This window comes from Vanellus vanellus (genome assembly GCF_965231255.1).
Source record: "Vanellus vanellus genome assembly, chromosome: 14".
Taxonomy (NCBI): Eukaryota; Metazoa; Chordata; class Aves; order Charadriiformes; family Charadriidae; genus Vanellus; species Vanellus vanellus.
The window spans coordinates 14,071,804-14,088,954 of record NC_138919.1 but is presented as its reverse complement, the minus strand read 5'-3'; the positions used below and the strand labels follow the sequence as shown (position 1 = coordinate 14,088,954).

Below are 17,151 nucleotides of genomic sequence, written 5' to 3'. Positions count from 1 at the left end.
TTTGCCAGACGCTCCGCTCTGCCCAAAGGAATCAGTTGAACCCTCTGCTGTGGCTGGTTTATTCTTCCTGGCTTAAAACCGTACCTTTTCAGGCTGAGGAAATGAAATGCCAACATGGAATGAAAACCCGCAGCCTGCAAAAAAGCTCAGGAAGCAAAAAGAAAGCAGGACCTCTCGAAAAGCACCTGCTTGTTTTCAGTGCACTACCACAGGCACTCTGCAAGGCATTGCCCTCTGCCCTTTCTCCAGTAAGAACATTGCTGCCCCGTGGTGGGAGCCAGATGGGACCTCCTGGGAACATCCATCAAGCTCTGTCAGAGAACTACACGAGAGCAGAAAAAGGAGAATGCAAGTGCAGCCAGAGACTTATCTACTATTCTCGCTTTGATTTCCCTCTTTCCTTTATGCAACGCTCACCACCAGCCAGGAATATTCAAAATTACTATGGCAGCGCCTCTCGACATACTAATTCCAGGAGAGAACCAAAGCATTTTTAAAAACATAGCTTAGTAGAGACTTGGGATCTGTCTGAACCCTTCTGGAGTCGGTTTTGAGCCTCTGACACCAGCAGCAGTGTGATTCAAGGCGTGCTACTGCAACAGCATGAGAGCAAACAAGATGCTCAGGGCAAGCAATCACCCCTTTACAACTCCCAGATGAAAACTGAAAGTTATGAAGTTCATACTATAATATGAAACTAGAAGGAAATTCATAAATGATATCTAGAGCTCTGAATGAGTAGCTATTCATCATTAACAGAACTAAAGGAACTTCTCCTTTAGGAATAGATGTCACCTACACTTCAGGAAGACTAAATAAAACAGGGCATTTAGCCAAAAGCATAGGGAAATCTGTATTAAAAACAGGAAGTGCAAATTAAAAACGGAAAAAGAGTACATGGATCATTTAAAATAGGCTAGCCCTACGAGAGCAGAGCCTCTGAACTGTGTAGGTGAGTTATCCAATGTTCCAGAGCTACAAATGCTTTGAAAATGCTTCACTTGCTGGAGCGTCACCTGTAAAGGTCCCCCCAGTCTGCGTCAGAAGCACTTTGGTCTCTAGTGAAGAGCTGTATAGTGTGGATCAAGAGAGACTCCAATTCCACATAAGTAGTATCTCTTCACAGGTATTCCAGCCAGAATGGACCATTACGATTATTTCTTCCTCCCTCCAGTCGTACTGTTAATCAGTACAACCCTGCAATTCTAGAATCAAGCCCAAACCACGCCATCGAGCTAGTTCCTACATTTTAGAATGATATTAAATTTTGCTTAAGGACTTGGACAACGCTCTCCATTTCCTGATACTGTGGCAATAAATAGACCCTAACTCTCAAAAATCCCTGGGATTTGTCCAGGTCTGATTCACAGTGCTTTTGTCTGCCTCAAGAAGTATTCTCCCCCTCTTCTAAAACGCACTGGAAAAAATGGCTGTTCTCTCCAAATGCTCTCTTGCAACATTTGTGCAGGTTATGGTCCGATTCATTTACTCGATGTGTCTTTATTTGCAGTTTCACGCAGATGCCGATAAATTGCTTTCTCCTCTGATGCATCTATCAAAACCTTCCCAAGCAAAAGATGACAAAACAAAAAGAAACAGAAAAATCTTTAGGAGAATCGTACCTGAAAAATAGCTATCCAGGCATATCCAATATTATCAAAATTGATAGCTCCGTTGTGTGGGTTTACGTCCCCTGCCATGCATACGTTGTAATACTGGTTCCAGTTTATGCAGGCGTTCCTGCTGCTGAAGTCAGGGTTGTATAAACTTGGGGTGTAGGAGTCCATGCTCAAGGTGCACTCCACCTTGTACTCCCTCCTGTTTGGGATGTTGGAGCATTTCTGCATGCCGTTTTCACGATGCGATGAGCAGATGAATGGATTCTCCTCTGCTTCGTCTGTCCGGTAGTACGGATGCAGGAAAGTAAGGTTGTATGTCCTGGAGGGGGAAGAAAGAGAAGAATGAGGACAAGTGATGCACCCCTTGTTTCAGCAGCAGCAAAAGATGCTGGTTCCCGTCCCTGGTTTGGGTGCGTTCCTTCTCCTTTGCCCTTCAGCCCCATCAGACCGGGAACAGCAAGTCACACTTGAGGTATATCAGCCCTTACCTTCGTCCACAAAGCTTTTTGCTTACAGCATCCCGTAAGGCACCAGTGATCTCTCAGTTAAAGATCAGCCCGAGCTTTCCCAAGCGAACAGGGCAGCTGAAAGTTGAGATGAGAGGGTACAGAGAGAAAAACCCCAGCAGGTCAGGTGCTTCCCCAAAACCTAGGGAATTTTGTGCTTCCATCTAAAGATTTTAAGATCCCTCTTCTGATGCTCAGAACATGCTTCAGAAAAGCTGATGGCAAAGCAGCTTTCCAATAAATTTGCCCGCCAGCACCTCTCCAGGATGAGTGAGCTGAACTTTAACACGGAGAGGCTGAGCCACAGCCCATCTCAAATTCCTTCTGTACTTACATAAGAAAAGAAAGAGCCCACATTAATAGGAACTGTATGCTTACTGCATATCTGATTTAATTGCCCTGGATAAAGTTTATGGTTCTGTTACAGCTCAGATAAGCAAGTGCCCTAATTGCAGCATGGCAGGGATGTGCCTTTTCCCAAGCCGTGCTCTGGGGCAGATCGGCGAGCGACCAGAGCCCAGGACTTTTCACGCTCTTTGATTAGCGTTAGTGAGACCCACCGGCACTCACGCTGCTGAAGCACTGCTCAAAATGAGAAGGTGCAGAGTCCTAGAGCTGACTTTATCTGCTGTGTGCAGAGCCGCAGGGATCTAAGACGCTATATAATCAGTCAGGAGATAAGAGAAAAGGCAACACACAAATTATATGACCAAGTGAGATGTGGGCAGAAGATAAGCAGGTAATTCTTCAAGACAGGACAGCTGTATTTTTATCTGTTTCTAAATGTACCTAACTGTTGAATAAATTTGGCTGTAATGAGTGCTAAACTAGCACTATTCCAGCCAATTGCTTGAAATTGCTCCCCAAAATCTTCAGTGAAGCAAGAGTCACTCAGCAACTGCATTTTAAGGAGAGAGCAATTGCTGCAGGGCAGAGCGGAGGGGAAATTAACCCCGAACAACTTTCCTGGGGAATCTGGTTCTCCTCCATCAGTGAATTACTTGAGATGGGTGTTGAGGGTTCACCCAGCTTCAGGGATAGGCAAGAGGAGCAAGCGAAAGGAACTGCTGTTCACTGGTGGTTAAATGTATTCACCAGATACTGCCCTCCCACTGCAGTGTTCCCACACCTCTAGACAAACCTGTACTATCTTCCTCCCAGTTTCTATGCCTTAGATTCAAGAGACAAGGAAGAAACTTGAAAAATGTTTTTCCTCCAGGACTGCCTAAAAGCCTTCTCCTTCCCCTCCCACGAATTGGTTTCGCTTCGGAGGAAATTTCCATATAAAACAAGCTGAAGAAAAGGCTGAGTGCTACGCTAGCACAGTGTTTGCTAAAAGATCAGACACTACAACCAGCAGAGTTTGTCACGCAGAGGGGGGTACTGCGGAGGCTTGCGAGGGATGAAAACGCACCGAGGCGCAGGGATGTGTCTGGGAGTGCTCCAGACTGTGGGCAAAGACAGCTGGGGAACTTGAGAGAAGAAACAGAGGGAGGAGGAGACAAGACACCGGAGAAGTGACTTCTGCTCACTCGCAAGTGGCAGGCAGAGCCCTGGCAGCTCTGTTTTGGCCTCAGTGGGTATGCTGAGAGGAATTCGGTTTGGATGTGAAGGGCTCCTGCACCCTCAAATAGATGTGGTGGGGACCCCACCCGCCTGGGACATCTCTGCCTACAGCCACAGTGCCTGCCTCAGCCTGCTCACCCAGGGAGGTGCTGGGAGGGCTCTGCACCTCCATGAGACATGACGCAGCCCAGGGCAGAGCCATCTCAGCCCCACCAGCCTCAGGAAGGACATTTTCTTCTAAAACCTCCAGGTTAGAGAGGTCATGGGTGCGTGTCTCATTAGGCTCCTCCCAGGGAACTCAATAGCAGGTGCTCAGTAGCTTTGAAGTCTTTCAAACGGGACATTGGGATCACAGTATCACAGTATCACAGTATGGTAGGGATTGGAAGGGACCTCAAAAGATCATCTAGTCCAATCCCCCTGTCGGAGCAGGAACACCTAGACGAGGTTGCACAGGAAGGTGTCCAGGCGAGTTTTGAATGTCTCCAGAGAAGGAGACTCCACAACCAGATCAGAGCTTTCCACACCTGTGGTGGTGACTGGGGTCTAACACCCCCAGAGCCCAGACCAAGCCTGGACTACACTGTGCACTGCCGGATACAGCAAAGTAGCACGGCCACGGGACTCTGGGTCTGACCGGCTTCCCTGGCGCTGACTTCACCTCTCTTGAAAAGAGGACTTCATGGGTTACAGGCAGAGAGCTGCTCTAAGTTCCTAAGATGATGGCAGGAGAGGTCTCATTTGCTCCCTTCTCATCAAAGCACCGGAGACCTCCAGCTCAGGCTCAAGAGATCTCTGCAGTTCTCAAATCCCCAATGTGACAAGTCATGCAAACTCAAAACTTTGTCCGTCCCGGCAGCTCGAAGCCCAAACCTGGTGCTTGCAGCAGACACAGCCAGAGGTGAGTCTCGGACAGTAACGTGCAACCCTGAAACTACACATTGAACTCCCAGCACTGCAACAACCCTGTATGACCTTGGGAACATCCCTTGCTCTTTCTCATTCCCCTTCAAACAATGCTGACCGAGGCTCTTTGATCTGGATGTGCCACTCTGGTGACATACGCTTCCAAACTACAACTGATCCTCCAGGAAAACTTGCTGCAGAGCCAGGTGGAGCTGTGACACTCAGCAAATACTTATTTCCTTCACCACCCTGGAAGCAACACCCCAGCACAACACCAGCAGCAGGAGTTTCCTGATCACAAACACCTTTTGGCAGTGGGCAGGACAGGAAGGCTCAGCACACTGCAGCTCACGGGCCAGTGTAATTAGGATTCTACCCAGAGCGAAGCTGGACTTGCAGAGGGAGATGGACCATCTGGAGGGATGATTGTGTAATTAGGAGCTATGGCTGCACAAGCTCCTTCCTTGGGAGCAGTTTCGTGTTTAGATGCAGACACACACGCCCGTTCCAAGAACACTGACCATGGAAGAAGTGCTCAGGCAGAGCGGCTGAGGCATCAGCGTGATGCTCCCTCCACTCCAGCCTCACACCCAAGCTCCCCTGTGAGCCCTCTCTCCCACCACAGCACAATATACACAACATCCAGCGCTACACGCGACTCGGCAGCTGCCTGCCCTCCCAGCTGCTGGACTCCGATACGTGTTCATTGTCCCAAATTAATCATCTCTATTTCAGCCCCCAGAGCTGATCTCTGATCTCCTGATATGTCCAACCCCGCTGGGCAAGCTGGACAGGGAGACAGTTCGCCAGAGAGCGGTGTGCCAGCCAATTCTGCTGGAGCCCGTGCACCCAGTTTCACCGGAGGGAAGGAACACAAGCAGGCTGGGGACCTACGGGATCAATCCTCTTCCCGTGCAACACTTCTCTATTCGCTACACATTTCAACTCGAAAGGCCCGTAATGAGCCACATACAGATTTGAGAGGCTGCATGTTTCCCATGAGTCACCATTTAGGAAGCCTTGGGCTGAAGGAGAAAAAACTGCCTGCAGACACAGCGCCCTGGGCTGTCATCTAATAAGCTGCGTAGAAAAAAAAAAAATATCTGGGCACAAACCCTCTGGAGAACCAAAAGAATGACACACTTTGGTGGCTGTGGGAGGAAAATAAAACTAGGAAAACAAAGCACAGCGTGACTGCGAAGGGTGGATGAAGCTTGATTTGGTTCTGCCGCTGCCTAACTGATTTTATCCTCCCTTTTTTCTGCCTTGCTCATTTTTGCAACTGTCCCCCAAATCATTTACGAGCTAAAAGAAAGTCCTCCCTATGACAGGCCAAAATCAGTCACATGGGGGCCAATTTCTGCCCAACCCTCTTCAAGCCCTTCCCTCTTCCACGTCTGCCCTGGGCACAGAGACACCATGAGCATCCATCCGTCTGGGAGGGACCTGCACGATGCTGTGCCATCACCAAATACAGCACGGAAGGGACACACCAACTGAGAGCAAGCACTGCAAATTTAAGACCTTTTTTCTCATTCCTCTGCTTGATGACCCTGCTGGCAAAACCAAAAAGGGGAAAGAAGGAAGGAGAGCAAGGATGAGCAACAGCAGCACTGCAGAATGAGGGAATCCCCGATATCCACAAAATAAATGAATCGGCTCTGCCAAGACCATCTACCTCCACATGCAGGAAAGGTCAATCCGACTTCCTTGTTACTTGCCAACAGCCATAGTCCAAATAACTTATTAATGGTAATGAACCCGCTAATCACGAGACCCTTGCGCTCTGGGGAAAAGACATGAGAAACTAAGCTGCAGAATGGATCTTGTTATCACATTAGAAAGGATTAACACCCCTTTCTCGGCCAGCTGCCCAGTACACATCTTTCTCTGGGCCCGCAGCAGCTTTGCAATGCATTTTCCTTCCTCTGGGCATGTTCATGTGCAGGAAGGACAACGCTGGGGCAGGAAAGTCCATCCTCTCCCATGTCAAAGAAGGCTGAACAATTATTCTCTGCTCCATCTTCCCCCAGGCTCAGTCCTCGCAGCCCGACCATCCCATGCAGGACATCATCCACAACTGCTGGAGTACAGCGTGTGTGCGCTGAGCACAATCCTGCTACAGCTTTCTGAGGAGCAGAGGAATCCTAGAATAATACCAGGTTGGAGGGGGCTTCAAGGATCATCTGATCCAACCTTCTTGGCAAAAGAGGAAAGGGAAAAGGTGGAGGAAACTCAGCACCAAGCAGGATCTCTTCCCTCCAGAGGGGGTTGCTCTCTGGAGGAAACCCTGCTGACAACCCAATGTTTCAGCACAGAGTGATGCCAGGAGGAGCAATTAAGCAGAACTCAGAAGTACCTTTCAGACAAACTCAGAAATGTCTGCCTTGGCTGTCTGCGCCTTCTCGCAGCTCTACAAAAGCCAAGGAGCCAAAGGCGGTACAATGCTAAGCAGGTACGGAGTTAATTAAGACTGAAGTGCTCACATTATAACTGTCCTGCAGCATTAGATAAATACAAAGCACTTCACAGCTCTCTCCCCTCTCCTACTTCCAACCCACTGAGTTCCTCAAAAGGCTCCAGGAGGGGGAAAACGCTCTCCTACATAACAACATACAAGTAAGGAGCAGCTCCAGCAGCAACAACCCAGGACAAGCTGGGGCTGACCCAATTACTTTATTTACAGTGATAGCAGCTCATGATGGCAGGAGGGAGCCAGAAGGGCTTCGTGGAGGAGACACACATCCTGGAGATCTTCCAGATAAACTGCTGGCTTCTCTTTGCCCTTCGCACGCATGCATACTGAGCCGCCTTCTCTTGGACCAGACCAACCAAAAAGCTCTTGTGAAATTCCCGCTCCAGCTCCTACTGTCAGGGATCTCCTGCACTCGCTCACATAGCGGTGGAGACCATCCCGGCACTGCTGTTCCCCACTGCCGTGCAATGCCAGGGGAAGTACAGTCCGGCCAGAGAGCTCCCCCGGGATTTGAAGAGGTTTCTGAACCACCAGAGACCTCTGAAGCACCACTCTGGTCTCCAGGGCTGGCTGGGGACTGACGGCTTCTCACGTGTCCTGAACAGCAGTGACCCACTCCAGTTTATTGCTTGCCAATTCGCTACTGCAACAGCCCAGTGACTACCTGTAGTTCCTTCAAAGTCACTACTAAAAGAGAGTCCTTAATAAAACAACCTCCTTCCAGCATTGACAACAGTGCAATTTTCAAAGCAAAAGACAAAGCAGTTATTTCCAGTGCACCTCAAAGAAGTCCCCACATTTTTATCAGAATGTACTATATTTAAAAATAGTTTCTTTACTTGAAGCAGCCAACTTTCAAGGGGGATTTAAAAGAAAAGGTTTCCACAGGAAGGATGATGGCGAAATCAAAGTCACTTCTTCCAACTGATGCCTGCTGTAAAGTTGAATGGCCCAGAAAGCTGCTGGAAGCGAGTGTGCAAAAAAGCACGCAGCAGATAAGAAACTATATTTGAAGCATCAGTCCTGAGCTCGCTTACACTTGCTTTACTCCAGAAAAGCTCTGGGGCTATGACCTTTCCCTGCTTGGCACCCTGGATTGCCTTCAGATGCTCACCCTCGCTTTAAAGCCAGTTCTGGTTTCAGCTGGGAGGGTTTGACACCATCACCAAGGTGAGTCCTGCCAATAACTCAGGTCTTCCCCTTTACAGGGCAGTAAGGAAAATCTGAACAGGACCATCATCTGCTCAGCCCCAACCCAGGTGCACAGCATGCCTGTCCATCCTCCAGCCCCTGCTGAACAGCTGGTAAACACTATTTTAGGCTGAGGACAACACCACTGGGATTTAGTGGGACTTGGCAGACAAACCTAAATAACCAGAATCTCATCCCCCCTTTCCCACAGAGCTCTATTCTGTTTACTTCTAACCAAACCCAGAGCTTAACTTTAATCCTGCATCCCCTGTGTGAAGCTTCTTTTGTTGGGTTTGTTGTCTTTGGCAGCTCTCCCTGGAAGGGGACGGAAGGTCAGGGCTCTCCAGCACTGGTGCCGATCACGAGGACACAGAGCAATGGACCCTCTCCAGTCCAACCCTGGGCTTGACTTCGCCTGTATCTCTGCACTTTCCTGTGGGCAGATGGCACGTTGCTGCTGGTCAGCAGGGCCTGCTGGTTTGGGCCCAGTGCTGTATTTTTTTAGCCCTTTACAGTAACAGAATGATGTAACCCTGAAGTGTTTTCCCTGTTACTGCCCCACCGAAGTCACTCCCTGCCTTTTCTCCCTACGTAACTTGCTGTTGGGGTGTTAAGACCGCTACAGGGGTGAACTACAGCCTGATGGCTGGAACTATGGATTCAGGAGAATGAATCAGGAATGACAGAAAAGATGGGAATAGTTTCATCCGGATTCCCCAAAACCTTCACACCACGCTCCAATCAACCTGGGATAGCTTCTAGCTGGAAATGGAGAGACTGGTTCTTTGCAGCCATGTGTCTCGGGTCTAAAGCTAACCCAGCAAAACACAGACCAAGACAGTACCTTCAGTCTGGGTGATGGTACCAGAGCAACTTGCATTTGTTACGCTGATACTGGGACCAGCAGAGCTGGAGTAGCCCTGTCCTGCAACAGAGCTGCCACACGGGCATGCCAGAAACCTTGTTTCTCCAAATTTCTCTGGAATGCTATAACTTTGTTCACAATATCCCCGAGCACACCGCATCAAGCGACAAGACTCGGGCACAGGCAATGGATAGCCCACAGCCACCCCAATTCACCACTACCTGCTGCTGGGAGGGACCCAGGAACCAGGGCAGAGCTGCGGTGATGCGGGAAGGAGAAGATCTCTTATAAACCTCTTGCCTCTTCAAACACAGACCCCGAGGCTTAGCACAGGGAGCCCGATTTTGCCTTCAGTGACCCGGACCGGGACCCTGATAAGAAAATCCTGCGACGCCTTTGATGCTGCTAATGGCCATTACATAACAGCCCGCTTTCCCTGGGCTGCTTAATATCTCTACTTAGCAAACGTCTCCCCTGTGGTTAATTTTAAAAGCTCCACTTTGCAGGAAATCACACAGCATTTTAGAAACCTGGTCAAAGAGATGAGAGGGACTCGCCGAAGCTAATTACAGCTCTGCGCTCCTTGTGCTCAAAGCACTGCCTGCGCACCGTGCCTGCCCCGTGCAACGGGGCCACCCCAGAACAGCTTTAACACCGCTTTTTGGGCTTTTTAAAGACAGCTCAGGAGTTACTCTGAGTGACAGCGGGTCTCGGTGACCGGCAAATACCTGCTGTGGGTGCAGGAGAGAGCTTGCAAGGTTGGAGCATCAGGATGCAGGAGCAGAAGCGCACACGGCAGAATCATTGATTTTCTGCCTTTCAGCATCTCTGATGGGATGAGTAAGTGCCATCAGAGATGGTCTGCAGCAGAGAGACAGGCTCAGAGAGCCGAAAGCCACAGGACTAATCAGTGAGAGGCAGGAACAGGACCTGGGGTAGAGCTGAGAGATAATCTCTGCTTGTCTTCCAGACACAATACAAGTTGTAGACAGCAGATGATTACAAACAGATATAATTACAGGCTCTATCTTCTCTTACAGAGCTAGAGTTGCCCCGATTAGCCAGTCTCCGGCATTTCCTCACCTCTGAGATCTCCAGCAGTCTCTGACAGGAGCCCTTCAGAAGGACTTTCCCAGGCACACCTCCCTTTTCTGTGGAAGCTGGCGGGCTGCATTTGGTTTCAATCCTTTTGTTGTGCCCTTACACAGCACCTCTGAAGGGACAAGTGCAGAATAGCCCAAGCTCAGTATGATGCCGAGGGACTGCTGGGCAGCAGCGAGAGCAGGGACGTGTCCCACGGCAGGGGATGAGCCAGGAGCCAAGGGTCATCCCGGCACCAGCAGCACATGGATAGACAGAGTCTGAACCCAGCAGGCAGAGCTCAGGGCTAGCAGCAGGGTCCATTCAAAGCCCAAGACATGGCAAATGATGAACCAGAGCCAGGACCCATCCAGGGAACTAAGGCAGGAGCCAAAGAAATCAGGAGCAAACAGAGCTGCAGAGAGGCACACCAACAGCACAGCTCAAACCAGGACTGAGGGCCACAGGCTGAGCTTAAATAGAGCTCCTGAGCCATGGGTAGGGTGTGGGTCTCAGGTGAGGCTCATCAGGGCAATTAAGGCCTATTAGCACCCCGAGCGCCTGGCAGGGATGCTGGTCCATGCAACTGCCTAGCTTGGAAGAACCAAAAAGAGCAGGTGATCAAATGTGCTGCCCATCCCTGAGGCCTGTGCCAGACTAAGAGCAGTATACAAATGTCTTTAATGCCTTTCACATCAACCTTCTTATCTTAATACACCTACCAAGATTCAGCAGCATCTCCATGGGGGCTGTCTGTACCACAGTGCGGAACATCTCATCAACCCCCTGCCAGGTGGCGTGGTGTGCTAAGTGACCTCCCAGACCTGTACAGTTTTGGGAACCGGCAATTTTAGGAGAGCTGTAATGCTTTTGTTTGTTCTAAATCCTTAAATTCCCCGAGTCAGGGATCTCAGCTTCCTCAGACAGAGATAATCCAAACCTCTAACATCCTTGTCCTTCATGTGCGAGGAAAAACATGAGAAAGCCACTCCAAACCCTCGGAAACCTGCTGAAAAGTGGGTTGTTTTTTTTTTTTTCATTAAAAAAAAAAAGTACCAAGCCAGACTTGGAGTCCTGAGGCCGACAACCTTGTGAATCAAGATGACGGCCCTGTTTAGAGCTGCCATTGCAGCTGTGCGGCACGGTCCCACCACGCTCTCATCCACACGCTGCTGGATGCGGCCCCGGCTGCACCCCGGCTGGACGCTCCCCCTGCTGACCACCGGGACTTCTCCAGCAGGGGAGAGGGAGGAAAGAAGAAAAGGTGGAGATATTTTTTATTTTTGCTGTACTTACATTGCAAAATTCTTGTCCAGGAAACACCTGTTTCTCAGCAGCCCTGCCCAGAGCTGCACACCAACAATCCCAAAAATGAAGAAGACAAAGAAGCACAAGAGGAGGACGTTGCCTAACATAGGCAGAGTATCTAACAGCAGGGTGACGAGTATTCGCATACCTGTGGGGAGAAGGAGAAAACAGGTTAGAGGAGCCCTTTGACAAGGAGATGGAGGATGCCACACCGATCCCAGCTGCCCTCAGGCTTGGTCGTGCGGCCAGTGCATCCTGGGCAGAGGAACTGGGATGTTTATGTTTTCCCCTAAACCTTAAGGCTGCAAAGGAAGGTAAAGAATGCAAAAGGCTTAGCAGCACACGGGAGCAAACGGCGTATCTCCAAAGGGTGGACTTAGGAGTGGGATTTTCAGATGTTTTCAGTAACACAGCACTCAACAACAAGCAAACATGGGCAAAGCTGCAAGACGGCCTTTCCTGGAGAAACGCCCCCACAAACCATCAGCCTCTCGAGAAATTGTCAAAATATATATATTTATAAACATATTGAACATCTCTCCTGAATTGCACGCATTGTTCCCCTAAACAATACAGAGCCTTGTGTAGGATGATCACTGCGGCTGCTCTCTGGGCCTCCTCCGTGGACCACTCCTCATCCACGGAGGACTCCTCTCCTTGCTGGCCACCACCGGCAGCTGCGAGCCATTCATGCTCCAAAGCTTGCAGGACTGCCAAATGGAGGAGGCAGGAGAAATTTTTACTTTTTTGAGGGGGGAAAGCAGGATGCACATGTTTCTTCCTCTAGGCAAAGCTCATAGCTTTGCTCCCTTCCCCTCCTCCTGCGCAGGCTGCTGGCGGACCTTCCCAGCTGGTCCCGCACCTTTCCACAAGGCTCCCTATGAACCTGGGTGCAGAGCAAGGGCTCCCTCAGCACCTTCGCTGCCACGGAAATGCTGATTTCTGGGCAACATCTTCCATGCTGAATAAGAAGACTGGGGAATGAGTCAACCTTGCAGAGCCTCAGCTAACCCTTGCATCTCTGTCCAGCATGCTCCCAGCATCACTGCCCAGGGGAGACTGGGCGAGGAGGCAGGGGCTGGGATGGTACCCGGAGGTTGCCCTGTCTCACACATCAGGGCACCTTCAAACTCAAGGGTAAAAGAGAAATAAAAAGGGAGTAGCGACTTGCAGCTCAGCAGTTCAACAGAGGTTAAATGAATGTCTGAGACACCAACCAGCCATCATTTCAGCAGCTGATAATCGATGAGAGGAGAACTAATGAAAAGAGGAAGAGACAAAGGGAAATGTTAAATTATAGAAAAGTATAAAACCAGAAACCGAGCCTCGGGAGGCCGGCGCTCAGCAGAGAGCGGTGCTCAAGTTTATGACATGGTGGAAATCAATGCAGCTGCCGGGTAAGGTGACACTACCGCCTTTGGGGGCATTTTATCCCACTAAAATGCTGCTCTGCAAACACCTTTTTCTGCCTGCCTGTGTGGAGCTTCTCCTCCCTCCATTTCCCCTAGCAGGATGCTGCTCTCCATTAGTCATCCCATCTGAACAGAGAGTGCCATTTACACTGACGCAGTCTCTCTTCCCCCACCGATTTCCACGTTGGCTCCCAAGTCATGCCTGATGCCTCTCCTGCTAATTCCGTGACGATGCTGGGCTGCAGCCTGGCATCTGCAGACCCCAGGGATGGGTGTTGGGAGGAGCAGAGCCTCCAGGAGAGCGGTGCCCGTCTGACCCAGCACCTCCCAGGCCATGGCAGGCAGCGCTAGCAGGAGCCGGAGCCCCGTCACGCTGCTTTACCCACCTCCTCGTGTCGCTCCGCCAGCGGAAACGCACCCCAGCCAAGCAGGGCCGGAGCCGACATTACCTTGTCAGCACAGCACAAGTGGATGAACTGCCCGGCCAAGAAGTCTGCGCTAATAAATAATTAGGTGTGAGTAATAACCTCTGCATCCCAGGGCAAGAGCCTTTCAAGGTCTCCATGCCCAGCTGCATCTTGGCTCCGGCGTGGCTCCCTGCTGCTGGCGCCGGCAGCGGATGCCTCTCCGGAGGAGCCGCGATCCTGGCGCCCAGCCCCGTGCCAGCCCCGCCGGCTGCTCTCCAAACCCTGTCCCCGTGCCGCCCCGGCGCCAATGCCACCCCTGCGGGGAAGGGACACAGCGCTGGCAGCCGGGCTGCGTCGGCGAGCGCCGCGGGCGGTGCGGGATGCTGGCCAGCATCCCTGCCGTCCCCTGTAACCGCAACGCCGGTGCCAACCGTGGGGACAGCACTGGCCTCCGCTCCACACGCAGCGGGAAACCCAGAGCTGGAGGCAAATGGGGGCTCGATTTCGTAACGCTTGTTCCCAACACGTGCTGTCATCGTAAGCCCCCAGGAACACATCCCACAGCACGGCTCTTCAGACCTTCCTTGCAAATCTATCTTTGGAAAAGCAGAAAAGATTCACTTAATTCCCACTGGAAAGATGATGCCGGGCTTTTCTTTTTCTCTCCCGCCCCACTCTCACTAATATCCTCGCTCTTTTTTTTCCAAAAATGGTTAAAATTTATCTCCCTGTGCCAGAAAACTTTTTTCTGCTCAGCTACTTTTGGTATTTTGGGTTGTTTAGTGGCACCATTCTCGAGATTGAATCCATCTGTTCGCTATCCGCTAAGGGTGCTCCGGGCTCTCAGCAGAATGTCAAATGTGCCATGGGAAAAGAGCAGGAGCACCCGTTACGCTGAAACGAGGATCGGGATTTCTTTCCGCTCCCATTCCATGCGATGCCTGGTTTAAACCACATAGTAGAAAAATAAAAATAAAGCAGTGAAATGGATTTGAAAAAACAGTGACCACTACTAAAAAAAACCTCCTAACTACAGTCCCTGCCAAACATATAAATTGAAGGAATTGTATTTTTCCAGCCATTTTCAAGGAATAATTTCAAGTAGAAATGATGTTTTTATTGGCTGGGGTTCTCCTTTCTTTTCTTAACAAATAAAATAAAAATGAAATAATCTTGTGGGTGAATTTATTGTGCCTGGAAGCGAAGAGCTAATAGTGCTGGCTGGAACCCAGGAAAGTGCCCAGGCATCACCGGGATAAATCGCCAGACTATTTCTCATGGGTCTCTGCTTCCCCCGTGCCTGCAGCTGAATGCCGGGCTCGCCTCTTCTGACCCAGCTGTAATTCGTATCTGCTCGATGTCCTTTTGTGACTGCCACCGAGCCGAAAACCCCTCTCCCGCCAGCGGTGTGGTGGCCAGGGGAGCGTCACTGTCCCAGCGCTGGGGACGGCACGGACAGGACTCAGCGGGACCTGCTGCCGTGCTGCTGGCTGGGATGTGATGGATGTCCGAGGTAATCCCCCCGTTAAGCTGTAGCATCCCCATGGATGAAAGACTAGAAATGTAACTCTGTTATTGCCGGAAACTGCAAAAATACAACAAAATAGAGGGTTGTCACTACCCATTCTCTGCAGACACTGGATTATAACAGGTATCAGTCTGAAACAGGAAAAGTACTGATGTTAAAAGTGGATGAAGTTAGTGTCTCATAAACAAGTAGTCTGTGATTATCTGCCCTCCAGGAACCGAGACATTTCTAAGAATACTAATCCTGCCCTGGCACTTGTTCAAAACGCTGGTAGTGCTGTAAGACCAGCCGAGCTGCTCGTCAAGCCGGGCAACTCATCTCCAAACATGGATTGAGCTCTTTGGATTTAATCTCACATACCATTAACAAAAAACTGAACATTTTCTATCGCCTGTCTTTTGAAAAAAATAAAAATCAAAGTGGCAAGTGTATGGGAAGACAGCCTAAAAGGCTTACTTCAAAGCTTCAATATCAGGCTCCTCGGGAATTAAAACACAAGCTGGACCTAGATCAAAACGTCAGGTAGACTTGGAGGCATTTGGATCCCTGGGCCTCAGTTTAATATGGATGTAAATCCTCGAATTCCCCTTGCTTCTGCTCTCAGCCCAGCTGAATCCCAGCTTGAGACTCCCACTATTTCTAGGGAGAGCTACAAAGGGCTTCGTGGATTTAGATAACTTCAGAGCGAGCTCGATCCTCGCCCCAGCCTGAAACTTCGGCGGTGCTCCGAGCCGAGCACGTGCCAGTGTCCCTCCGCTCCTCCCTGTCCCAGCGAAGCCACGGAGCCACCGCGCTCAAAATCCCAGAGGAAAACTGTGTTGTGCTTTCAGGCTGCTCCGAAACCCTGGTAACAAAACCTCCTTAGGAAAACAAAGCTCTGGAGGGTTTCATGGTCCCTTTTAGCCTCTTATTTCTTTTTGTCTTGTTTTTAACTTCCGATGATGTCACTGTCAAATTTACGATTTTTTTTTTTATTTTTTTTTTTAAGGAAAAATCATGAAGAATTTGAGTCGGGAGAGAAACTTCAAAGGCTCCTGTGTGTAAACATCCATCTGTTCCCTTGCATGTTCATCTGAGGTGCTGGAACCGAAACCCTGCTGGGGGAGTTTGTTTTGCTCTCCCTAGATGTGCCCACGCGATGGGCAATTAATCCAGGCAGGATGTTCAGCGAGGACCGGCGGGGCTGTGTCATTCAAACGTGCTTTTAAAAAGAACAGGAAATGTACTTTTTTTGGTTTGGGTTTTTTTTTTTTTTTTTCAAGGAACATCTATGATTTCCATACAATGCTGTTGCATTTCGAATTGAGTGGATTTTGGTTAAAAAAATGATGAAAGCGCTATGAAATTAGTACCTTGCAAAGGATTGCTCAGCAGACGGCTGATTCTGGCAGGAAATTATTTCAACTTGTTGGTTTGTCTTTCAAATTGGATTTAGAAGACAAGCAGCTGAAGCCACTTGAAAATGGATTTAGGGGCCACTTGAACTTTCTATCGTGGATGAACCCAATTTTGTTCTACATTACAGCAAACCCTCTGCGGTATTTTACCAGCAACGGAGGCTGCTGCGCTTCTAATCCTGAACACAATGAAACAGAAAGACCTTAAATAGCTGAGAGGAGAAAATGAACCCATCCAGGGCAAGAGGATCCTTCTTAGAGCTGACCTTTCCCCTTTCTTTATAGGAACTTTGTTATTTACTTTGCACTAGGAGCAGAGAGTTACTTGCCTCAGAGAGTTCGCAAAAATGTTGGAATTCAGCCACGAAAATTTGCCCCCTCCCTCCAGGTATAAAATCTACTCCCTTGCCCTTTACTAACACTGCAAATCATAACAAACGATCTCTAACTTGCCGTTATAAATTAAAATAAATGAACTTGCTCTCCGCAGCAGGAGAGCAGACTACTACTGCAAGGCTTCGCAGGCAGAGAGCCACCCGGGGTGGCTTTAACCCCCCGGTTTTCCCGGAGCCCGAGCTGCAGCCGGCCACCCCGGCGGCGTGCCTGCCGGGCGGATGAAGGCGTCACTTACTTGGGACCCTGTTAATGGCTCGTAGCGGCCGAAGTACCCGGACGGTGCGGATGGCAGACAAGCTCACGTTGTGTCCGTCCAGAGAATACTCCATCATGCTGCGGGGGAAAGAGGAAAGGTGTCAGGGTGAGGGACGCTCCGTCTCTGGGCAGGAGGGTGCGGGGCTGCCCGGGGTTGGGGCTGTCGCTGCCTGCGCGCTCTGGGAGCCGTAGCCCAGGCTTGCAAACCCACCCACTCGGTGTTTGCAGCTCATAATGTG

General features: G+C 50.0%; 1 protein-coding gene across 1 annotated transcript in view; it reads right to left on the bottom strand.

The window, feature by feature from the left end:
* Nucleotides 1-17,151, bottom strand: part of CACNA1H (calcium voltage-gated channel subunit alpha1 H) — a 257,797-nt gene that overhangs the window by 101,420 nt on the left and 139,226 nt on the right. Inside the window, exons 5-7 of the mRNA XM_082490356.1 lie at nucleotides 16,893-16,990; nucleotides 11,506-11,665; nucleotides 1,623-1,938 (exon numbers count right to left, since the gene is read on the bottom strand). Coding sequence (XP_082346482.1) covers nucleotides 1,623-1,938; nucleotides 11,506-11,665; nucleotides 16,893-16,990 — 574 coding nt within the window. The remainder of the gene's footprint in view (nucleotides 1-1,622; nucleotides 1,939-11,505; nucleotides 11,666-16,892; nucleotides 16,991-17,151) is intronic.